The sequence below is a fragment of the Hyla sarda genome, chromosome 2 (assembly GCF_029499605.1).
Source record: "Hyla sarda isolate aHylSar1 chromosome 2, aHylSar1.hap1, whole genome shotgun sequence".
Classification (NCBI taxonomy): Eukaryota; Metazoa; Chordata; class Amphibia; order Anura; family Hylidae; genus Hyla; species Hyla sarda.
The window spans coordinates 232936174-232957694 of NC_079190.1; the positions used below are offsets into that span (position 1 = coordinate 232936174).

The 21521-nt window shown below is 43.2% G+C and overlaps 1 protein-coding gene across 1 annotated transcript; it reads right to left on the minus strand.

Annotated features, from left to right (window-relative positions):
* Window positions 1–365: 365 nt before the first annotated feature.
* Window positions 366–20964, minus strand: FUCA1 (alpha-L-fucosidase 1). The gene is made up of 8 exons (XM_056556603.1): window positions 20455–20964; window positions 18599–18733; window positions 18309–18446; window positions 10574–10679; window positions 6736–6936; window positions 4812–5002; window positions 4586–4685; window positions 366–3057 (listed from the first exon to the last, which is right to left on the minus strand). The coding sequence occupies exons 1-8, from the start codon at window positions 20805–20807 to the stop codon at window positions 2917–2919; spliced, it is 1365 nt and encodes a 454-aa protein (XP_056412578.1). The 5' UTR covers window positions 20808–20964; the 3' UTR covers window positions 366–2916.
* Window positions 20965–21521: the final 557 nt, after the last annotated feature.

Consider the following 21521-nt stretch of genomic DNA (forward strand, 5'->3'; position numbering starts at 1 on the left):
AACGCACGCCACGTGAGACCAACTTTTCAAGTCTATAGCAGCATTTCCCAACCAAGGGGCCTCTAGTATTGCAAAATTATAACTCCCGCCATGCCCAAACAGCCTTTAGCTTTCCAGGCATGCTGTGAGTTGTAGTTTTGCAACAACTGGAGGCACTCCGATTGGGAGATACTGGTCTATGGGATTGTCTTGGTTAGCCATGGTTTTGTTCTCACACGTTCTGTCTAAACCCTCATACCCCAATCGTTCAAAACTTTTTGACATGTCTTTTTAACATGTCAAATTTTTTTTATTTTTTTTAAAGTGACAGGTAGACTTTAATAGAGATGCTGGTACAAGAATGAAGCCATTCAGAGTGACGAATAACAAAGGCAGATCAATTACAGTGGGTAAATCATTTTATCAGAACTAAAGAAAATACAAAACCAAAAAACATGATTGAACTGGACAAATTGAAAAGGTTTGCAAGAATCCGATTACAAAATTAAGTGTGTAAACCCATATAAAATTCACTCAAAATAGACAACATAGACACTTCTCCCCACCCTTACTATGCAGCCATTACAGTGCATTCACCTATCACACAAGCAGAATGAGTGTATTTTTGCATCTATTACAGTTGCAAGTCCTGTGCGGTCTATGGGCCTGAGCTGAATAAATCCCTATGATGCTGTCAGTTTGGGTCTGTAGACCTGTGGTTGAGCAGGGACTTGCACCTTAAATACACTTGTGAGAAACTGGCCAAAAGAAGCATCTACACAAACTGTTTACACCATAAAACCCAAATGGATCCCATAACATGGAAATAGTTTCCCTACAAGATGTGTCCCAGTTTATGCTAAAAAACAGGAGTTTACACCGTAAATGTTGCTGCGTAAAGGTAGTATCCTAGCACACTGCAGCTGCATGTTGCACATGTCAAGTCTTCAGGTACCTATGTAGAGCAGGTAAAAGGGAATGTGTCCTCAAGTTTGTTTAAATCAATTTATTTTTTATTACCGTATTTTTCGCCATATAAGACTGTTCAATGGTGCGACTTATATGGCTAATACACACCTATCGCGGCGGTCCCTGCGGCCATCAACAGCCGGGACCCACGGCTAATACAGGACATCACCGATCGCAGTGATGCCCTGTATTAACCCTTCAGACGCAACAATCAAAGCTGACCGCCGCGTCTGAAGCGAAAGTGACACTAACCGGGAGGGACCTTACCTGCCTCCTCAGTGTCTGCTCCGTGCCGGGATCCCCTGCATGACCGGCGCTCTCTGTCGTCATCACGCACAAACGCCCTGTCATCCAATAGGAGCGGCGTGCGTAGCGACATGATGGCGGCGACGGAGAGTGAGGATACCGGGCAGCAGAGACGTTCCGGAGCGACGGGGACACCCTGGGGACGCAGTGACAGCGATGGAGGGCGACATCCATGGCAGCGGTGACGGGTCCAGAGCGGCAGGGACACGTGAGTATTACCTCCTATACCAGTGGTCTTCAACCTGCGGACCTCCAGATGTTGCAAAACTACAACTCCAACGGCTGTCCGGGCATGCTGGGAGTTGTAGTTCTGGAGGTCCGCTGGTTGAAGATCACTGTGACCTATAGTTTACATTGTATTCTAGATTTTCTTCTAGAAAATTGGGTGCGTCTTATATGCCAGAGCATTCTATAGGGCGAAAAATACGGTATCTATAATTTAAAAAAGATATTGCAGTTTCCATTCTGGCCACTAGGCCTAAAACTAAGCTGTTCTGTACAGGTCATTTCCCAGTAATGCCCATTTTCTAATCAGAGACTCTGGATCACCACCATTCACAGCAAAGCTCAGCACCCCCTCCCTGTAGAATAACCTCTGAAAAGGTCACAGAAAAATGCCCAGTAGGGTCTCCAATGCATCTGAAAGGGACATGTACTGTCTATGATCCATGGGTCCTGCTTAGAGATGAGTGAGTTGATGACTTTTCCTGCATAAATTAGTTCAGCTTTCCGGTGCTCCAGTGGGCTGGAAAAGATGGATACAGTCCTAGGAGACTCTTTCCTAGGACTGTATCCACCTTTTCCAGCCCACCGGAGCACCTGAAAGCTGAACTAATTTACGCAGGATAAGTCATCAACTGCCGAGCCGAGAAGTTCGTGACGAATCGAATTTACTGTAAGTTCGCTCATCTCTAGTCCTGCTGTAAAGCATATCACTAAATGCTACTAAAACCAGCTCAGGCAGGACGACAGCACCCATAATAACGCGCAAGAAAATTACAAATAGAAAATAGAAACACATTAGGGGAAAAAAAAATACCCGTAAGTATCTGACTGTAATCAGGAATAAGAAATCTAGCGAAACATTCCCTTTAAGCCATAGTCCGCCTATAAATAGTCTAGATTTTTTTTTACTACAATATACTATCATTTATTATAAGGCATTGCAATTTAATGTTGACAGAAAACAGCACAAGAGTAAAAAAATAATTAAAAAAATATATTGATTAGCAACACATGTACTATAAGATAGTGATCTAAATGGGTTGTATAGTGCAATTCACATTTGGTGTGAAGTTCAGGCATGAGCAGTGTACACAGCCTAAACCACATTGTACAGATAAGTAAGGCAATAGGAATATGTAATACGTAGGCACTTCTGTCCCACGCCAACTACTAGTTCCTGCTTAGAAGGTAATATATGTTGCAGTGGCAGGACCACAAATCATTTAATCAGCTGATCAATGAGAACCCCTGAATCTGAAGACCCCAACATTACAACATAAACACAAAGAACGGTAAAGAGCCAACCCTGGGATTCTATTCAACACCACAGTCTTCTTTCAGCACATTACACACGTCTCTTTCTATCTTTTGGATGAATTGTGTGGACTGAACTCCAAACAGGTTACTGTTCCCGATACATTCTCCTTTTGCAAGGCTTTAGTTTACACCTTCTAGCTTTAGAGTCCAGCCATAATTCACAGGGAAGACGCCAGGAGGGATGGTTGGTAGTTTAACAAGCAGACCAGATTCTGGGTTTTGTTTCCATGGTAACACTCCAGACAGACCCAATAATGTCACCTGAATGTGGCATTTAAGAAATATTATTATATAGATATACAGACACACAATCATGTTATTCTGCTTTATTCAAAATGATGGACTACAAAAAAAGAGGGCGGAAGAGAGGTTTTAGGCCAGGAATATACTGAGGTTGTCCTTGTGTTTTTTGTTTTTTTTTTAGGCTAAACATCACCAGACAAAAACGCATAAAAAACTGCCACTAATTTTCCCTGCGTTTTGGCATTTTTTTCCTTTGTGAAAAGTGCATTTCTTGGCCCCTGCGGGCGTTTTTTTTTTTTAACGAATTTTGTTGGATACCAATTTATGTTACAGGGTAGGGACATAAAAATGTAGCCGCAATATAAAAAAAAAAAACGGATTAAGGGGGTATGTAATTGTAACACTAATATTTTTTATTTTTAAAAAATTTTCTAAAAACTTATGTATATTAATAATGTAATTTATGAATTGTGATATATTTTAACAACTGTTAAACTTTATTAGCTATATTTCCATCATTATTTATATGGTACTACTACTACTCCCAGCATGGAAAAGAGACTGTTCCATGCTGGGAGTAGTAGTACCTAAATATTTTTTTGGGTTTGGTTTTTATGGAGTGCACTTTATGGTGAAAATAATCCATTATCTTTATTCTGTAGGTCAACGCAATTAAAACGATACCCAATTTATATAGTTTATTACTGTCCTACTTAAAAAAAATTGCAAACTTTATTTACAAAAATTAGTATGCATAAAATAGTGCTTTTCTGACTCCTATAACTCATTTCTCAGTATGCGGGGCAGTGTGATGGCTCATTTTTTGTGCCGTGATATGAAGTTCTTAGCGGTACAATTTTTGTTTTGACTGGACTTTTTGATCGCTTTTTTTATTAGGGATCGACTGATATCGTTTTTTTAGGGCCGATACCGATAATCGGTGGCCGATAGCCGATAACTTATACCGATATTGCAGATACAGATAATGCCCAAAATCGTGATTATCGGCCAATAAAATCGGCCGATCCCTACTTTTTATTACTTTTTTTCTGGTATGATGCGGCTATAAAAATCTGTATTTTTGTTATGGGAAAACCGGAGAGGTTTTCCCATAACTAGTCGCAGCTCAGCTTTCATATCTTACCGAGCTCTGGTAAAGTTAAAGTTGAGCTGTGATTGGCTGTTTTAAGCAAAATCTCTACAGTTATTCTCTCACACATTTTGATAAATAAGGACCATTGTTATAATGCATTAGTGTGAAATATAATTTTGCTACATTAATGTCACTTTAGACAATTGCTGCACAGACTAGCAATGGTCCATACTGTCGGATTCTCCTGGCTTTTCATTTGGAGACCGGATGTCCTACTCTGTCCCCAGCACTGTAGAGTCACATAACATTCTCCGGGGCTGAAGACAGGGCAGATATTTCTACCATTCTTCAAAAAAGGATTGCTAGGAGTCCGCTATATCCCAGGTGGAATGGGTGTTCACAGGTATAACAACATTTAGTCAGGAAGTTAGAAACATTAATAGGCATACTCACATTAGTACTTGTAGTAGGTTTGGGAGCCTGAAGCTTCATCAAGTTATCTTCAGGCCATTTGAAGAAAGTGCCATATACAGCTGAACCCTTAGCAGTGTACCTGGAAAACAGGATCTTTAGATAGGAAAATAGAAAGGCAGCATCTAATGAAAAGTCAGCATTTACCCCAGGTATGGACCAGCTTCCATAATCCACTTTTTCTACTTAAAAGAATCTCTGTGCTTACCATACATCCACTGTAGTGTTTTCTCTCTGCACCCTCCAGGGTTTAGTGGCATAAATAGCTTCTCCATTAATGCTCAGCCATTTGCCAACATTTCGTAGTCTCTCTTGGAAGATTGGCATGATCATGCCCTCCTTGCTGGGCCCCACATTCAACAGATAATTTCCTCCGTAGCACACAGTCTGCACCAATTCCTAAAAGGATATTATAGCTTACATTAGCAATGTAAGTACTGTAAACATGTAGAGGAAAGGCTATGAGACCTTCACTTACAGTCATGTTTTATATAATGTCAGGACGACAAACTCCCAAACAAAAGGTGAAAGTACTGCTTTTAAGCTTATTGATATATTCATGGCACTAAAGCTATGGAAATTGATTAAAGGCAAATAAAGCCATTTATAGATAAAACGCTGGGCCCTCATAGGTATTTGCTGCACAGACATGCTGAATATACTGTAATAGATCCAGAAACAAGGATTGTTCAGAAATGTTATTCTCCTATTCTGTGTTCATGACTAAGTTATATAAAACAATATTGGACTGCTTAGCCATATTCTGGAACAGTTATGGCTGCCTACTAAAAGCCCACCAGCTACTTGTCATGTGTAATGGAAACATCAGCCCTGAGAAAATGAAGGGATTCAAATTCCAAAACTGAAGGATCACCTTTAAAAAGTAAGACATAATAAAAGGGGCCACACTAACATGTGATTGTGATGCATTTGGATGGTCAACCAGCTTCCTAAACAGAGGATATGATGCTCAGTACTGGTCCTTTTCTATAAAATTATATATCTGTCTTAAAGGGGTACTCCAGCCAAATTGGTTCTCACTAGATATTGGAAAACTTCCACCAGCCCATCCCTAAATGAGTTGTGTACAGTTATTAACCATGCCTATGTCCTGGAAGAGATCTGGGCGATAGGCCAAGGCCGGCATCAACGATTCCGTGACATGTGGACCGGTTGGAAGAAATATTGGGATGGAACTAGATCCACCGCCTCATTACCTATCCACTCCGTGATATGATTGTATAATAGAGTTGAATACATGCCTTCCTGGGCATCCTATGGTGCCTTTCAGGCCTTCATCTTCTCTTTATCTCCCCACTTCCCATATCCTTCTTCCTCTCTCGCTTTCTTCCCTTTACCTCCTTCCCTTTGTGTTTTCTCCATTTCATACTGCACATGGTAACCCGGGAACCCCCGGAATCCCTCTTATCTTCTCTTTTGGTAGTACCTTACTATGTCATCCTTATAATCCTTAGACAGTCTGTTTTCCCATTTTCCACCTTAGTTACTTAGGTTTGTTGGTTATTTACTGGTTGTCTTACTTAACATTACAATTGTGAGACGTTTCTTTTATTACTTATACCTGTCTATGTACTGCACGTTGCTGTGTCACTTAGGACAGGTCGTGTATTCTAGGCTGATGGGGCGACCGTGGGAGTAAACTTTCCTGTTTCTCTCCCATTGTGCACATGTACTCCTGATTACGCTACCCTGCACGTCAGGTTTTATTTTTATTTATTTTTTTCTCTCACTTAACAAGTACCCATTTTTTTTTTTTTTCACATCACATGTACAGCATACACAAGTTAAGGCATGTTTGATTTGTTTATACATTACCTATGCTGTATCCTGAATAAAATATTTTGAACCATAAAGGGGTACTCCAGAGAAAAAAAACTATTCTAAATTAACTGGTGTCAGAAAGTTAAATTACATCCATTAAAAAATCTTAAGCCTTCCAGTACTTATCAGCTTCTGTATGCCCTGAAGAAGGTTGTGTAGTCTTCCCAGTCAGATATTGTGCTCTCTGCTGACACCTCTGTCCATGTCAGGAACTGTCCAGAGCAAGAGCAAATCCCCATGGCAAACCTCTACTGCGCTGGACAGGATCATGTGTGGCCAACATCACTTACTGAGATTATGCTTCCTTCATCCATCATCTGATTCACTTGCATGTTGCGTCTATAGCCCCAGGAGTAGTGGTCTACGGAAGTACATTTCTCCCACTTGTGGTCTGGTAGCGTAGATGGAGTGTATTTATCAGCACAGTTATAGAAGCCTCCGTGATGGCAAGAACAGTTACTTCCCCAGCGGTCATTAACCACGACTTTGTCCTAAAAGTAAATTTAAATAAATATGTAACAAAACTCACACACACAAAACAGGAAAGTTTATTTCTATTAGTGAACCTACCATATATCTAATCAATATGCAATAAAGTGTCTAGACTGCTGTGGGTCAGACCACAAGGGCACCTACTGTTACAGAAAACATGGCACCCACTGTATACACACATGGTCAAGAAGTTTCTGTTTATTGGGGCTTCTTTTTGCATAAATAAGAATTTATTACAACAAATGGCCTTCCAGGACTTCTCCTCCAGATTATCCCAATGGCATAGAATATGCACATTACTGTTTTACACAGTTGTAATCCAGCTGCATTTATACTTCTTAACCCCTTAACTTTTTAACTTTTGGGGGAGTCTACAAAGTACACGCAGGTTTTATTTTATTTAACTACTTTAAAAAAAAATTATAATATATATATATATATATATATATATATATATATATATATATATATATATATATATATATATATAAAAACCAAAATCATCGGTAGTTGCAGTATCTTGTAATACCTTTTTTATTGGACTAACAATACATATATACATACACACACATACACACATACATACATACACATGCACCAAAATTAATAATGTTTAAAATTGTCATCTTCTGACCCTTATAACTTTAATTTTTTGGCCTATGGGGCCGATTTCTATTTTGGGTACCATTTCTATTTTATGGAACTTTTTGATCGCTTTTATTAAAAGGACAAGTCTCATGGATAAGGGATAAGTTTTAGATCACGAGGAGGCCCGAGTGCTGAGGCCCCCCGCCATCTCCTGTTTGGAGCCCCGGTGCGCTAGCACCGGAACGTGTCACTACCCCTGCCACGCCCCCTCCATATAGCTCTATGGGAGAGCCGAAGATTGCCGAATGGTTCTCCCTAGACCTACATGGAGGGGCATGGCGTCCTCCACTTTGGGCGGGGGTCGTGACGCACTCCTGTGCTAGCGCACCAGGGCTCCGTTCAGGAGATCATGGGGGGCCCCAGTGCTCTAAAATGTATTCCCTATCCATGAAATTTTTTTTACGCGTACGCCATAGACCATGCGGTTTAACTACCCTTACATTGTGGTGGTACCACATATTTTTTATTACATTATTTTAGTAAAAAAAAAAAAATGGGAAAGGGCGGGGGTGGGGGGAGGTTCAAACTTTTATTAGGAAGGTGTTAAATTATTATTATTTTTTTTTAATGTATCAACTGGCTCCAGAAAGTTAAACAGATTTGTAAATTACTTTATTAAAAAATTCTTAATCCTTCCAATATTTATATATATCAGCTGCTGAAGTTGAGTTGTTTTCTGTCCGGCAACAGTGCTCTCTGCTGACATCTCTGCTTGTCTCGGGAACTACACAGAGTAGAAGAGGTTTGCTATGGGGATTTGCTTTTACTCTGGACAGTTCCCGAGACTCGTGTCATCAGAGAGCATTTAGACAGAAAAGAACAACTCAATTTCAGAGGCTCATAAGTACTGAAAGGATTAAGATTTTTCAATAGAAGTAATCTGTTTAACTTTCTGGAGCCAGTTGATTGATTGATATATTATATATTTTTTTTTTCCCTGGATAACCCCTTAAGAACCCGGGGTTTTTCCGTTTTTGCATTTTCGTTTTTTTCCTCCTTACATTTAAAAAATCATAATCAATTTTGCACCTAAAAATCCATATAATGGCTTATTTTTAGCGCCACCAATTCTACTTTGTAATGACATCAGTCATTTTACCCAAAAATCTTCGGCGAAACTGTAAAAAAAAAAAATAATCATTGTGCGACAAAATTGAAAAAAATACGCCATTTTGTAACTTTTACGGGCTTCCGTTTCTACACAGTAAATTTTTCGGTAAAAATGACACCTTATCTTTACTCTGTAGGTCCATACGGTTAAAATGATACCCTACTTATGTAGGTTTGATTTTGTTGCACTTCTGGAAAAAATCATGACTACATGCAAGAAAATGTATACGTTTAAAATGGTCATCTTCTGACCCCTATAACTTTTTTATTATTACGCATATGGAGCGGTATGAGGGCTCATTTTTTGCGCCGTGATCTGAAGTTTATAGCGGTACCAATTTTGCATTGATAGGACTTATTGATGCATTGACCGTGCGGTTTAATGAAAGATATATTTTTATAATTCGGACATTTCCGCACGCGGCGATACCACATGTTTATTCTTATTTACACTGTGTTTTTTAATTTTTTTTTAAATGGGAAAAGGGGGGGGGGGGGTGATTCAAACTCTTATTAGGGAAGGGGTTAAATGATCTTTATTCACTTTTTTTTTTGCAATGTTATAGCTCCCATAGGGGGCTATAAAACTGCACACACTGATCTTTTACATTGATCAGTGGTTTCTCATAAGAAAGCACTGATCGATGATTCTGCCGCTTGACTGTTCATGCCTGGATTTCAGGCACTGAGCAGTCATTCGGTGATCAGACAGCATGGAGGCAGGTAGGGATCCTCCGGCTGTCTTGTAAGCTGTTCCGGATGCCGTGATTTCGCCGCGGCGATTCCGAACAGCTCCCTGAGCTAACCGGCAGTGATTTAGTTTCACTTTAGACACGGTGTTCAACTTTGAACATCGCATCTAAAGGGTTAATAGCGCACGGGACTGCGATCAATGCCGGGCGCTATTAGCCACGGGTCCCGGATGTTGTTAGAGGCGAGGCCAGGCCCGACCCGCTACGCCGTGGCCCCGCGTTATAGAACGGGAGCAGACTCCGGACGTACAGGTACGCCCTGGGTCCTTAACAGGTTAAAAGGAAAATAGTCCCCCATTCTAAACTCAATGCACCAGGTTATAGTGCGGGTAAACAGGAGACCGATGCAGGGTCTTTGACTAATATATATACCTTCAGTCGGGCGCCAGGTCCCTCTGAAGATCGGCTTCTATCTGTGCTGAATTGCGCACTGGAGGCAGGCCCGCCGGCTGGATGATTATTCATGGTCGCTAGTCACGTGAGCGCTCAGTAGGCACAAGCGCTCACGTGACCAGCGACCATGAATATTCAAATCCAGCCGGCGGGCCTGCCTCCAGTGAGCAATTCAGCACAGATAGAAGCCGATCTTCAGAGGGATCGGGCGCCAGACTGAAGGTATATATTTTAGTCAAAGACCCCGCATCAGTCTCCTGTTCACCTGCACTATAACCTAGTGTATTGGGTCTAGTGCGGGTTAATGGGTGACCGTTTTCCTTTAATTCACTTATTAGATTTTTTTTTTTTTTTACTTTTTTTATTTTTTTTTACTTTATATATTTTTTTAGTCCCCATAGGGGGCTATACCATGCAATCATTCGATTACATAAGCTGTTATGCCATAGCATAGATCAGTGTGGATTAGACATTAAGGTATTAAAATAACTCAAAAAGAAAGCATCTGGGATTAGGTAAAGCTCTAGCATGACTGTTAATGATCATTATGAATGTACTGTGGAACCTGTGTGCACCAATATTATTATTAGGAGAAATACATTTTACATTATGACAGCTCATTGGTTTAAATTTTATCAACACTTTCTAAGAGACTATTAGACTCATTTCGTTCACGCAGAACAAACAACTATATCCGTTAGCGTATAATAGCGAACCAACATTCCAAGTGTACCTTAATAGGACTGTCATTGTACACCCATGCCAGAAAATCAAGGGACTTCCAGTAAGTATCAGGCGATTCCCAGTCCCCATCAGACCAAAGAATATCTGGCTCATACCTGAAAAACAGAGAATGCATACACAATATTTAGATTAGTGTAAAACAGAACCAGAGGGCCAGGGCTAATAAATGTATGTGCTCATAGTAAGGATAAATGTGCAAATAAAGGGGACATCTTATCATTGAATATATCAATTTCTGTGTACAAATATGAAAAATATTTGCTGTTTACATGCTACTATAACAGTCCAGTGAAGTTATGACATTTACTTATATAGTACATATGTAAACAGTGTATAGAAATGTGCACTTCCACCTCACGAGCCGGTGCCGGTGGACACACATGCTCAGTCACGCTCCTCACAGTAGTCACCTATTTATGAAGAATTCAACAGCACTTCTAGATTTGTTTACACATTCTTTTATTGAAGCAGAATTATATATATTCTGGTGGCTCTGTTTCCTTTTATTATATCTTAGAGAGATGAGGGCTAGGCTTTCTTATGATATGAATGTTTGCAGGAATTCTCCTTTTAGTTCTCTCGTTACACATGTGATCCATATCGGCTGAGAAAGGTCGCAAGACTGAAATATTCTTGATATGTTATCTTATCTGAATTTAAGCTTGATCACCTCAGTCAGGAGGAATCCCTAGGTCTATATTATAATATAATAAAAAGGAAATAGGCACATTGATCAGATGTTGACAAAGCAAATGTGCCACCCTATAAATCTAATGATTGAAGTTAACGGCCATACAAACGATCCAGTAATTATTCCTGCCGCCATTCACACCCAATCCCGCCCTGCCTGAAGATTCTTTCAATGAGCGCTGATCGACTAGAATGCAGTACAATTGTGCTGTCTGCCCAGGACTATAAACCCTTACAGACTTGCAAAGACTCCTCCTCCCGAGGGAGTAAAAGCACATGTAAGAAAGGCCATGGCAACCCTTTTCAGCAGAATTACAAAAATATAGTTGTAAATCTTCCTTCTTCCCTCCCATTTAAAGGGGTATTCTGGGCAAAAACATTTTATCCCCTATCCAAAGTATAGGGGATAAGATGTCTGATCGCGGGGGGCCCGCTGCTGAGACCCCCGTGATCTCCCTGCAGCACCCGCATTCTATGCAGGAGCTGCGTCTCTAGTTTCGGAAACCTCCTGGTTTACGGGACCGGGGACTTGACGTCACGCTACGCCCCCTCCATTCATGTCTATGGGAGGGGGCGTGACTGCTCAGCAGAAGGCCCCCCCGCGATCAGACATCTAATCCCCTACACTTTTGATAGGGGATAAAATATTTTTGCCCGGAATACCCCTTTAATCCTGCTATATCTCCTTTGTTTCTGTGCAGCTGCTCAAAACTACCAGGAAAGAGTGACTTTACTGTACTATTCTACTTTCCTGAAGTCTAAGCAGCAGTACAGGATTTTGACCTCGCCCAATCTTTTTTTTCCCCACCTTTTGTGTTGGTAGTCTTTAACACAAGGGTGGAGTGGCCCAGCAACTTTTACAGTTAGGCAATAATTCCTGTCACATGTCCTTCCAGTTTAGACACCAGGAAAGAAGTAGTAAGTAAAGTCTCTAGTTCACCTCTACTTGGTGATCTGTCAGCTTTAAACAGCAGAATATGTTGCATGCAGTGAACTTTGTAACGTAAATAGGTTACACTTTACTATTTGCAAGAGGAACAACTCAAGTTGAAGAAGATCACAACCTGAGATTCAATCAAAAACAATATCAACACCAGTGGAAGTCTGCCACACGCTGACATTAACTTTTTATTGGGCAATTTTCTTTCTTTATTAAAGCAAGTTGATCCCTTAGGCTTATATTAAGTTAGGTCATTTTAGAGCTGTACACTCTAATACTACTCTTATGTTAGTCATTAGAGATGAGCGAACTTACAGTAAATTCGATTCGTCACGAACTTCTCGGCTCGGCAGTTGATGGCTTATCCTGCATAAATTAGTTCAGCTTTTAGGTGCTCCCGTGGGCTGGAAAAGGTGGATACAGTCCTAGGAGACTCTTTCCAAGGACTGTATCCACCTTTTCCAGCCCACCGGAGCACCGGAAAGCTGAACTAATTTATGCAGGAAAAGTCAGCAACCGCCGAGCCGAGAAGTTCGTGACGAATCAAATTTACTGTAAGTTCGCTCATCTCTATTAGTCATGCTTACTTATTCCACCATAAGATCGGCTAATATTTGTGGTATATTTGGAAAGGATATCTAATTCTAAGTATCATTTCATCATAGGCGTGCGCAGCCTATTGCATTAGGGTGTGCACCCTAAAGCACAAACGCACTCCGCGCACGTGTGTGTGTGTGTGTGTGTGTATGTATGTGTGTATGTGTGTATATATATATTATATATAATATCTAATATATATATATATATATATATATATATATATATATATATATATATATATACACATACACATACACATACATATATATATATATACACACACACACACACACACATACATACATACATAGACACACACACACACACACTCCTGCTTGCATAGTATAGGAGGATTGCATCCAGGGCCAGTTTTAGGCTTAGCATGGCCCTGGGCAAAATCAGAAGTGGGGTCCCAAAAGTCGTAATAGTGCACTAATCAGATTATCACATTTTCGGTCACTTCAAATACCATAAAAAATTTCTAAAAAGCAAGAAAAAATGGTACTGATAAAAACTACAAATCACAGCGCTAAAAATGACCCTCATACATCCCCATATACAGAAAAATAAAAGTGCTATAGGGATCAGAGTAGTACAATTTTATATTTTTGTATTCACATTTGGTTGGCAGCATAGTTCCCCCACATTAGGTTGGCAGTATAAATCTCCCACATTAGGATGGAAATATATTTCCCCCACATTAGGTTAGTAGTATAGTTCCCCCACATTAAGTTGGCAGCATAGTTCCCCCACATTAAGTTGGCAGCATAGTTCCCCCACATTAAGTTGGCAGTATAAATCTCCACCATTAGGATGGAAATATATTTCCCCCACATTAGGTTGGCAGTATAGTTCCCCCACATTAGGTGCAGTATAGTTCCCCCACATTAGGTGCAGTACAGTTCCCCCACATTAGGTGCAGTACAGTTCCCCCACATTAGGTGCAGTACAGTTCCCCCACATTAGGTGCAGTACAGTTCCCCCACATTAGGTTGGCAGTACAGTTCCCCCACATTAGGTTGGCAGTACAGTTCCCCCACATTAGGTTGGCAGTACAGTTCCCCCACATTAGGTTGGCAGTACAGTTCCCCCACATTAGGTTGGCAGTACAGTTCTCCCACATTAGGTTGGCAGTACAGTTCTCCCACATTAGGTTGGCAGTACAGTTCCCCCACATTAGGTTGGCAGTACAGTTCCCCCACATTAGGTGCAGTATAGTTCCCCCACATTAGGTTAGTAGTATAGTTCCCCCACATTAGGTTGGCAGTATAGTTTCCCCACATTAGGTTAGTAGTACAGTTCCTCCCCAATAGGTGCAGTATAGTTCCCCCACATTAGGTTGGCAGTATAGTTCCCCCACATTAGGTTAGTAGTACAGTTCCTCCACATTAGGTTAGTAGTATAGTTCCCCCACATTAGGTGCAGTATAGTTCCCTCACATTAGGTGCAATATAGTACCCCCACATTAGGTGCAGTATAGTTCCCCACATTAGGTGGAGTATAGTTCCCCCACATTAGGTGCAGTACAGTTCCCCCATATTAGGTGCAGTACAGTTCCCCCATATTAGGTGCAGTATAGTTATAATTGTAGGGAGGAGGACAAGTCTAGAATTTACCACGAGGCTTACGGGACTAATTCTACCCCTGATCTTATATTTGCCAAGGGGTTCAATGGGCAGAGCCAAAGGGTTGTCAAAACTAGGTTTGCCATGTATGATTGTGACTGTCTATTATATGTAGGCTCACAACTCAGGACTACATTCCCATCATGTATGATTGTGACTGTCTATTATATGTAGCCTATATATAATAGACAATCACACATGATGGGGATGTAGTCCTTAGCTGTGAGCCTACATATAATAGACAGTCACAATCATACATGATCAGGGCTGGTGCAAGGACTTTTGGCACCCTAGGCGAAAGCTAATTTTGCTGCCCCCTTGACCCCACACATTGGCTCTGCCCTTTGACAAGCCCAACCTTACTACTGGGGTGACACACTGTAGCAAACCCCCTCCTCATGTAATCTCCATACTACAGGGGTGACACACTGTAACAAACCTCCTACTCATGTAATCTCCTTACTACTGGGGTGACACACTGTAACAAACCTCCTACTCATGTAATCTTACTACTGGGGTGACACACTGCAACAAACCTCCTCCTCATGTAATCCCCTTACTACTGGGGTGACACACTGTAACAAACCTCATCCTCATGTAATCACCTTACTACTGGGGTGACACACTGTAACAAACCTCATCCTCATGTAATTTCCTTACTACTGGGGTGACACATTGTAACAAACCTCCTCCTCATGTAATCACCTTACTACTGGGTGACACACTGTAACAAACCTTCTCCTCATGTAATCTCCTTACTACTGGGGTGACACACTGTAACAAACCCCCTCCTCATGTAATCTCCTTACTACTGGGGTGACATACTGTAACAAACCTCATCCTCATGTAATCACCTTACTACTGGGGTGACACACTGTAACAAACCTCCTCCTCATGTAATCACCTTAAAGGGGTAGTCCAGTGGTGAAAAACTTATCCCCTATCCTAAGGATAGAGGAAAAGTTTGAGGTCGGGGGGGGGGGGGGGGGGGGGGGGGGGTCCCACCGCTGGGGCCCCCTGCGATCTCTCTGTACGGGGCCCCGGCTCTCGGCCCAGATAGCGGGTGTCGACCCCCGCACGAAGCGGCAGCCGACACGCCCCCTCAATACATCTCAATGGCAGAGCCGGAGATTGCTGAAGGCAGCGCTTCGGCTCTGCCATAGAGTTGTATTGAGGGGGCGTGTCGACCGCCGCCTCGTGCGGAGGTCGACACGCCCCCTTCCCGCGGGCTGTCGGGTCTCCCTACAGGAGATCGCAGGGGGCCCCAGCGGTCGGACCCCCCGCGATCTGCAACTTATCCCCTATCTTTAGGATAGGGGATAAGTTGCTCACCACTGAGTCACCACTGGACTACTCCTTTAATACTGGGGTGACACACTGTAACAAACCTCCTCCTCATGTAATCTCCTTACTACTGGGGAAACACACTGTAACAAACCTCCTCCTCATGTAATCTCCTTACTACTGGGGTGACACACTGTTTAGCAGACAGTGTAACAGTATTAGATAGAGACAGTATCACACATTATAGGATTAGATACAGGGGCTCAGCAACCGGTATCAGATATAGGGGGATTAGATACACAGCTCAGCAGACAATATCAAACATAAAGGGATTAAATACACAGCTCAAATCACACATGGGGATTAGATACAGGGGCTCAGCAAACAGTATCACACATGGGAGGATTAGATACACTGCTCATCAGACAGATCACACCTGGGAGGATTAGATACACAGCTCATCAGACAGATCACACATGGGGGAATTAGATATAGGGGCTCAACAAACAGTATCACACATGGGAGGATTAGATACACAGCTCATCAGACAGATCCCACAAGGGGGATTAGATACACAGCTCAAACAGTATCACTTATGGGGGGGTTTAGATACACAGCTCAGCAAACAGTATCACACATGGGGGGTTTAGATACACAGCTCATTAGACAGATCACACACTGGAGGATTAGATACATATTTTATCAGACAGATCACACATGGGGGATTAGATACACATTTTAGCAGACAGATCACACATGGGGGGGATTAGATACACAGCTCATTAGACAGATCACACACTGGGGGATTAGATACACATTTTAGCAGACAGATCACACATGGGGGATTCGATACACTGCTCAAACAGTATCACACATGGGGAGTTTAGATACACAGCTCATTAGACAGATCACACACTGGAGGATTAGATACACATTTTAGCAGACAGATCACACACTGGGGGATTAGATACACATTTTAGCAGATAGATCACACATGAAAGGAGCCTCACCAGGTCAGTGTCTCTTCCTTGTCTCTGAGGACAGGAATGGACGATATTTGTGACCTTTTCACACTGATTTGGAGACACTGTCAGCTGAGGCAGAGAGAGGCTCTTCGGGGGAGGAAGCAGCGCTCCTCGTCAGGATGAAGTAAGCAAAAAAGCAGCCGCAATGTGGTTGGGGGGGGGGGGGGGTGTACTGGATCTCACAGTGCTTCTCCAGCAACATGAGGGGTGGGGCAGGGGGGTGTTGTGGTCTTGCAGCTCCTCCAGCAAGACGAGGCTGAGGGGAGGGAGTGTATGTTGTCAAGCTAGATTTGCTGTGACAGGGGGGGGGGGATTTCGGCCTGGTGATGTCGGGGATGTCCGTGGGGCTGGGGTTTAGTAGTGAGAAAAAGAAAAAAAGTCCTGCAGCAGCGGGCCGCGGTGATTAGGGTGTGCCTGTGCACCCGGCACACCCCCTGCGCACGCCTATGCATTTCATACTAATGTTTGTTCCTACACATTAATTATGCTCATAGCCTCATATATTATTCCATCTGTCTGAGATAGAAATGTGTCTAATTTTGGTCTCAGACAGAGAATCCAAATCACAGCTCATTTTGAGAAACAAAAGCTGATAAATCTGACAGGTGTGGACCATTGTGTCAAATAGAATTGTGTCTCTATAAAATATATAGCATTCCACCGCTTTAATAGACCTAACATTTCATTTTTCCCTTTAGTATTGCATGAGCACTTTTTTGCGGCACATCAATTTTTATTTTTATAAAGCCTATACTTTACTACGCTGCTCAGCATTTGGAACAAACTGTTCCGAACGCTGTAGCTGAGGGGCTCGTGAAGTTATAGCCCCGCCCCCTCATGATGTCATGCCCCTCCCCCTCAATGCAAGTCTATGGACGGGGGCGTGACAGCCGTCACGCCCCCTCCCATAGACTTGCATTGAGGGGCGGGACATGTCGTCATGAGGGGGCGGGGCTATGATATCACAAGCTTCCGGCTACAGCGTTTGGAACAGTTTGTTCCAAACACTGAGCAGCAGCATACCCCTTTAAATTTGGAGGGGTAGCTTTATTATTTAGATATGTTTTATAGTTTATCTGTATTGTCTACTGGGATAACTCATTCTTACATTTACATTATTTCTCTTCTCCCTTATTGTGCTGTCACTGACATACTAGTATGCGCTGGCACCATTATGTATTGCAGATGTATTTGTGTTGTAGGGTTATTGTCTAGTATCCTTGACCTTTCACCATGCGTGTGTTCATAACATAGGAACTGCGTGCCCTATGACTGGCTTTTAAACATCTACACTTTTAAAAAAAACATTTTCCTATAGTGTAAGCAGCACAGGTTTTTTCTGTTTCTGACCACATGAAGAGAAGGAGTGACCTAGCTGCCCTCTTCCTGATCTAGATCCACAGTGTTCATAATGCAGTTCCCCATTCCCCTGCTAGTCTTTATATAAGGAAGTGAATATATTTTTTTAGCATGTGCAGGCACCCACATTCATGGCCAATGTTCTTTATAACAACAAACTAAAAAAACATTCCTTTACATAATGTCCAGCATCAGCGTTACCTCATTACCAGATCATACAGTTCTGGCATTGTCTTTGCAAGCACAAAATACTGAGTTTTGAAGCCGTTCTTTTTGTCAGCCAAGTAAAGAGGATGAAACCACTCCAATAATGAATGATACAACCCATAGCGCATCTTTCTGGAGAAAAAAAGGGAAAAAAATAACATTACACAAGGACAATAGTAGTTGTTCTCACATTACTGCATCAAATCTCTATTAGTTCCAAAACATACGTTAGAAGTTTATAGGTGGATGGACATTAGAGACGTGCGGACATCACACACACAAACCTTTTTTTTAGTGCAGTCCCAAGATCTCCCACAAGGTCCCGATGAGGTCCGGTGTCCACAGCATTCCAGTTCCAAGATACTGGGGAACCCCAGTTAGTGAATCCTTCATGGTGTTTTGTAGTTAAGACAACATACCTATTAAAGAGAAGACCGTATGTAAAGGCTGGTTTATGGTCAGATCAAGACGCTTACAGGCACAAAGAAAAAAAAACTGTCTTTTTAAATTGAGAGAAGTATTGTTCATGTGAATGGGACCGGCACAGACCTGCGCTGTCACCTCTGACGGAAATGCAGAATTTCCGCAATGGGGTTTTACTGCAGCGGAAATTCCACAGTGTGAATGGGTGAAGGGGAAACCAATTCACTCTAATATTTTCTTTATGTAGTGAAAATTCAGTAGTGTTTTCATAATGATATTTTATTTTTGTAACAAACTTCCTGCTCCAGTATCAGCCCCATGAATAGAGGTAACAGCCAAGGGATGACCTCTCCCTTTTCACAGTCACATACCGGATCTGTCAGACAAAAGTGGAGTATGGTAGACAGAAGCTCAACAAAAAGAATCTCCCCTTGGGTTACAAACAGAACCTTTGTTCCTGCATATTCTTGGCGTAGAACCTCCTAATATAAAAGTGCAAAAGGGCTTTGGTGGATTTGCCACAGTGATTTGTTATGGGTTGATTTTTATGCACCATAAAGTTTCTGCAGCCTTGGGAGTCCAATCCATTTGCAGCATTATTTGGTTCTGAAGAACTTCATAAAGTGTTTCCTATGAAATGTATTAAAATCCTACTGAGGTAATATAACATTAATATCTGATGCATGGGGGTCCTCTTGAAAGAACAGGGGAGCCCTATTCCTCAGTGTCTGATCTGTGGGGATCCCATCATAAGAACAGGGGAGCCCTACTCCTCACAATGTCTGATGATTGGGGGGTCCTATCATAAGAACAGGGGAGCCCTACTCCTCACAATGTCTGATGATTGGGGGGTCCTATCATAAGAACAGGGGAGCCCTACTCCTCACAATGTCTGATGATTGGGGGGTCCTATCATAAGAACAGGGGAGCCCTACTCCTCACAATGTCTGATGATTGGGGGGTCCTATCATAAGAACAGGGGAGCCCTACTCCTCACAATGTCTGATGATTGGGGGGTCCTATCATAAGAACAGGGGAGCCCTACTCCTCACAATGTCTGATGATTGGGGGGTCCTATCATAAGAACAGGGGAGCCCTACTCCTCACAATGTCTGATGATTGGGGGGTCCTATCATAAGAACAGGGGAGCCCTACTCCTCACAATGTCTGATGATTGGGGGGTCCTATCATAAGAACAGGGGAGCCCTACTCCTCACAATGTCTGATGATTGGGGGGTCCTATCATAAGAACAGGGGAGCCCTACTCCTCACAATGTCTGATGATTGGGGGGTCCTATCATAAGAACAGGGGAGCCCTACTCTTCACAATGTCTGATGATTAGGGGTTCTATCATAAGAACAGGGGAGCCCTATTCCCCATAAAGGACATTTGCGCACACACACTCACAAACCATTATGAGAAATTATAAAAGGTAGCCCCCACCCCACTGGTGCGGCAGGCAGTGATGGAGTTAATAAAGCTGCCCTTCCCTACAGTTCAGCCTGGTCTCGCATGACTTGTTATTTTTGTTGAAGAACAATAGAAAGATGTGACAAGTTTACCTGCAGTCATGTGATGGAGACAGATCACCTGACAGGGAACAATCCAAGTCACCAGCACCTGCCTATCCTCCTCCAAGGGCAGGAGCAGGTGGTCTACACCCCCCACTCATAGACCCCTGCTGGCAGCCCCCATACACACACCTCCTGCACTTACCGAGCCCCGGCAGCCTCAAACAGCTCGGCCCAGGAATCGGGGTCGTAGAACTCTGCGGTGAAGTGCGGGGCGAAGTCGGCATAGGAGAAGCCTGGCGCGTAGTTCTTGCTCATGAACTGCTCATACGCGGGGTTCTTGTCGTGCTGCCAGTTCCACCAGAACCACTCACTGCCGAACGACGGTACCGAGAACACCCCCCAGTGCAGGAAGATGCCGAACTTGGCCTCGTCATACCAGGGCGGCAGAGGGCGCTTATCTAGCGAGTCCCAGTCAGGGGTATATCGGGTGGAGGCCTCGCTGTGGAGAGCTGCAAGGCACAAGAGGAGCCCGGCCAGAGGACGGGCAGCAGCCATGATAACAACACTGGTTCTCCAGTCAGGAGTGCGGAAGAGGCTTGCTACACCGTACACTCCCCGCCCCCAGAGGCTATGCCTGCCTCCCCGTGAGTGGGGCTACAGAGACCACGCCCCCTTCAGGTTTGCCGTTTCGGACAGCCACTGTGAGGTGTTTTTTTGCGCCCCCGTAGATCCATGCGTCCGCTCCTCCCCCAGCTCTCCGAACATTTCCAAAGCTAGAACTGGGGGAGGGCAGAGCAAGGGGAAGGAGAAAGTTCACGCCCCCTCCCTCATCTCCCTGAGCTCGGGTGCTCGGCTGGACGCAGATCTCTATGGCCCGCCCCCTCCCTGAGGACATAGATCTCCACGGCAGGTCCCTCCCTCATCTCCCCGAGCTGAGGACGTAAATCTCCACGGCAGGCCCCTTCCTCATCTCCCCGAGCTGAGGACGTAGAGCAGTGCTCCCAATGAGCTCTATGTGTAAAGGGGGACATACTGTATGGGCTAAATGTCCCCCTTTACACATAGAGCTCAGTATGTCCCCCTTTAGCTTGTGCAGTATGTCCTCCTTTGTCCCCCTTTAGTCTGTAGCCCGTGCAGTATGTCCCCCTTTGAGCCCGTACAGTATGTCCTCCTTTGTCCCCCTTTGGAGATCTGCTGGGGGAGATGAGGGAGGGGACCTGCCGTGGAGATTTACGTCCTCAGCTCGGGGAGATGAGGGAGGGAGGGACC

Bases quoted from the DNA above. Each gene is read 5' to 3' on its own strand.
- FUCA1 (XM_056556603.1), bottom strand. From the start codon at position 20,807: ATGGCTGCTGCCCGTCCTCTGGCCGGGCTCCTCTTGTGCCTTGCAGCT. The intron at 18,447-18,598 runs GTTTGTGTGTGT...TTTTTTCTCCAG, and splicing joins GGGACTGCACTAAAAAAAAG to AAAGATGCGCTATGGGTTGT. The intron at 3,058-4,585 runs GTGAGTATGCCT...TGCCACATTCAG, and splicing joins AACCTACTACAAGTACTAAT to GTGACATTATTGGGTCTGTC.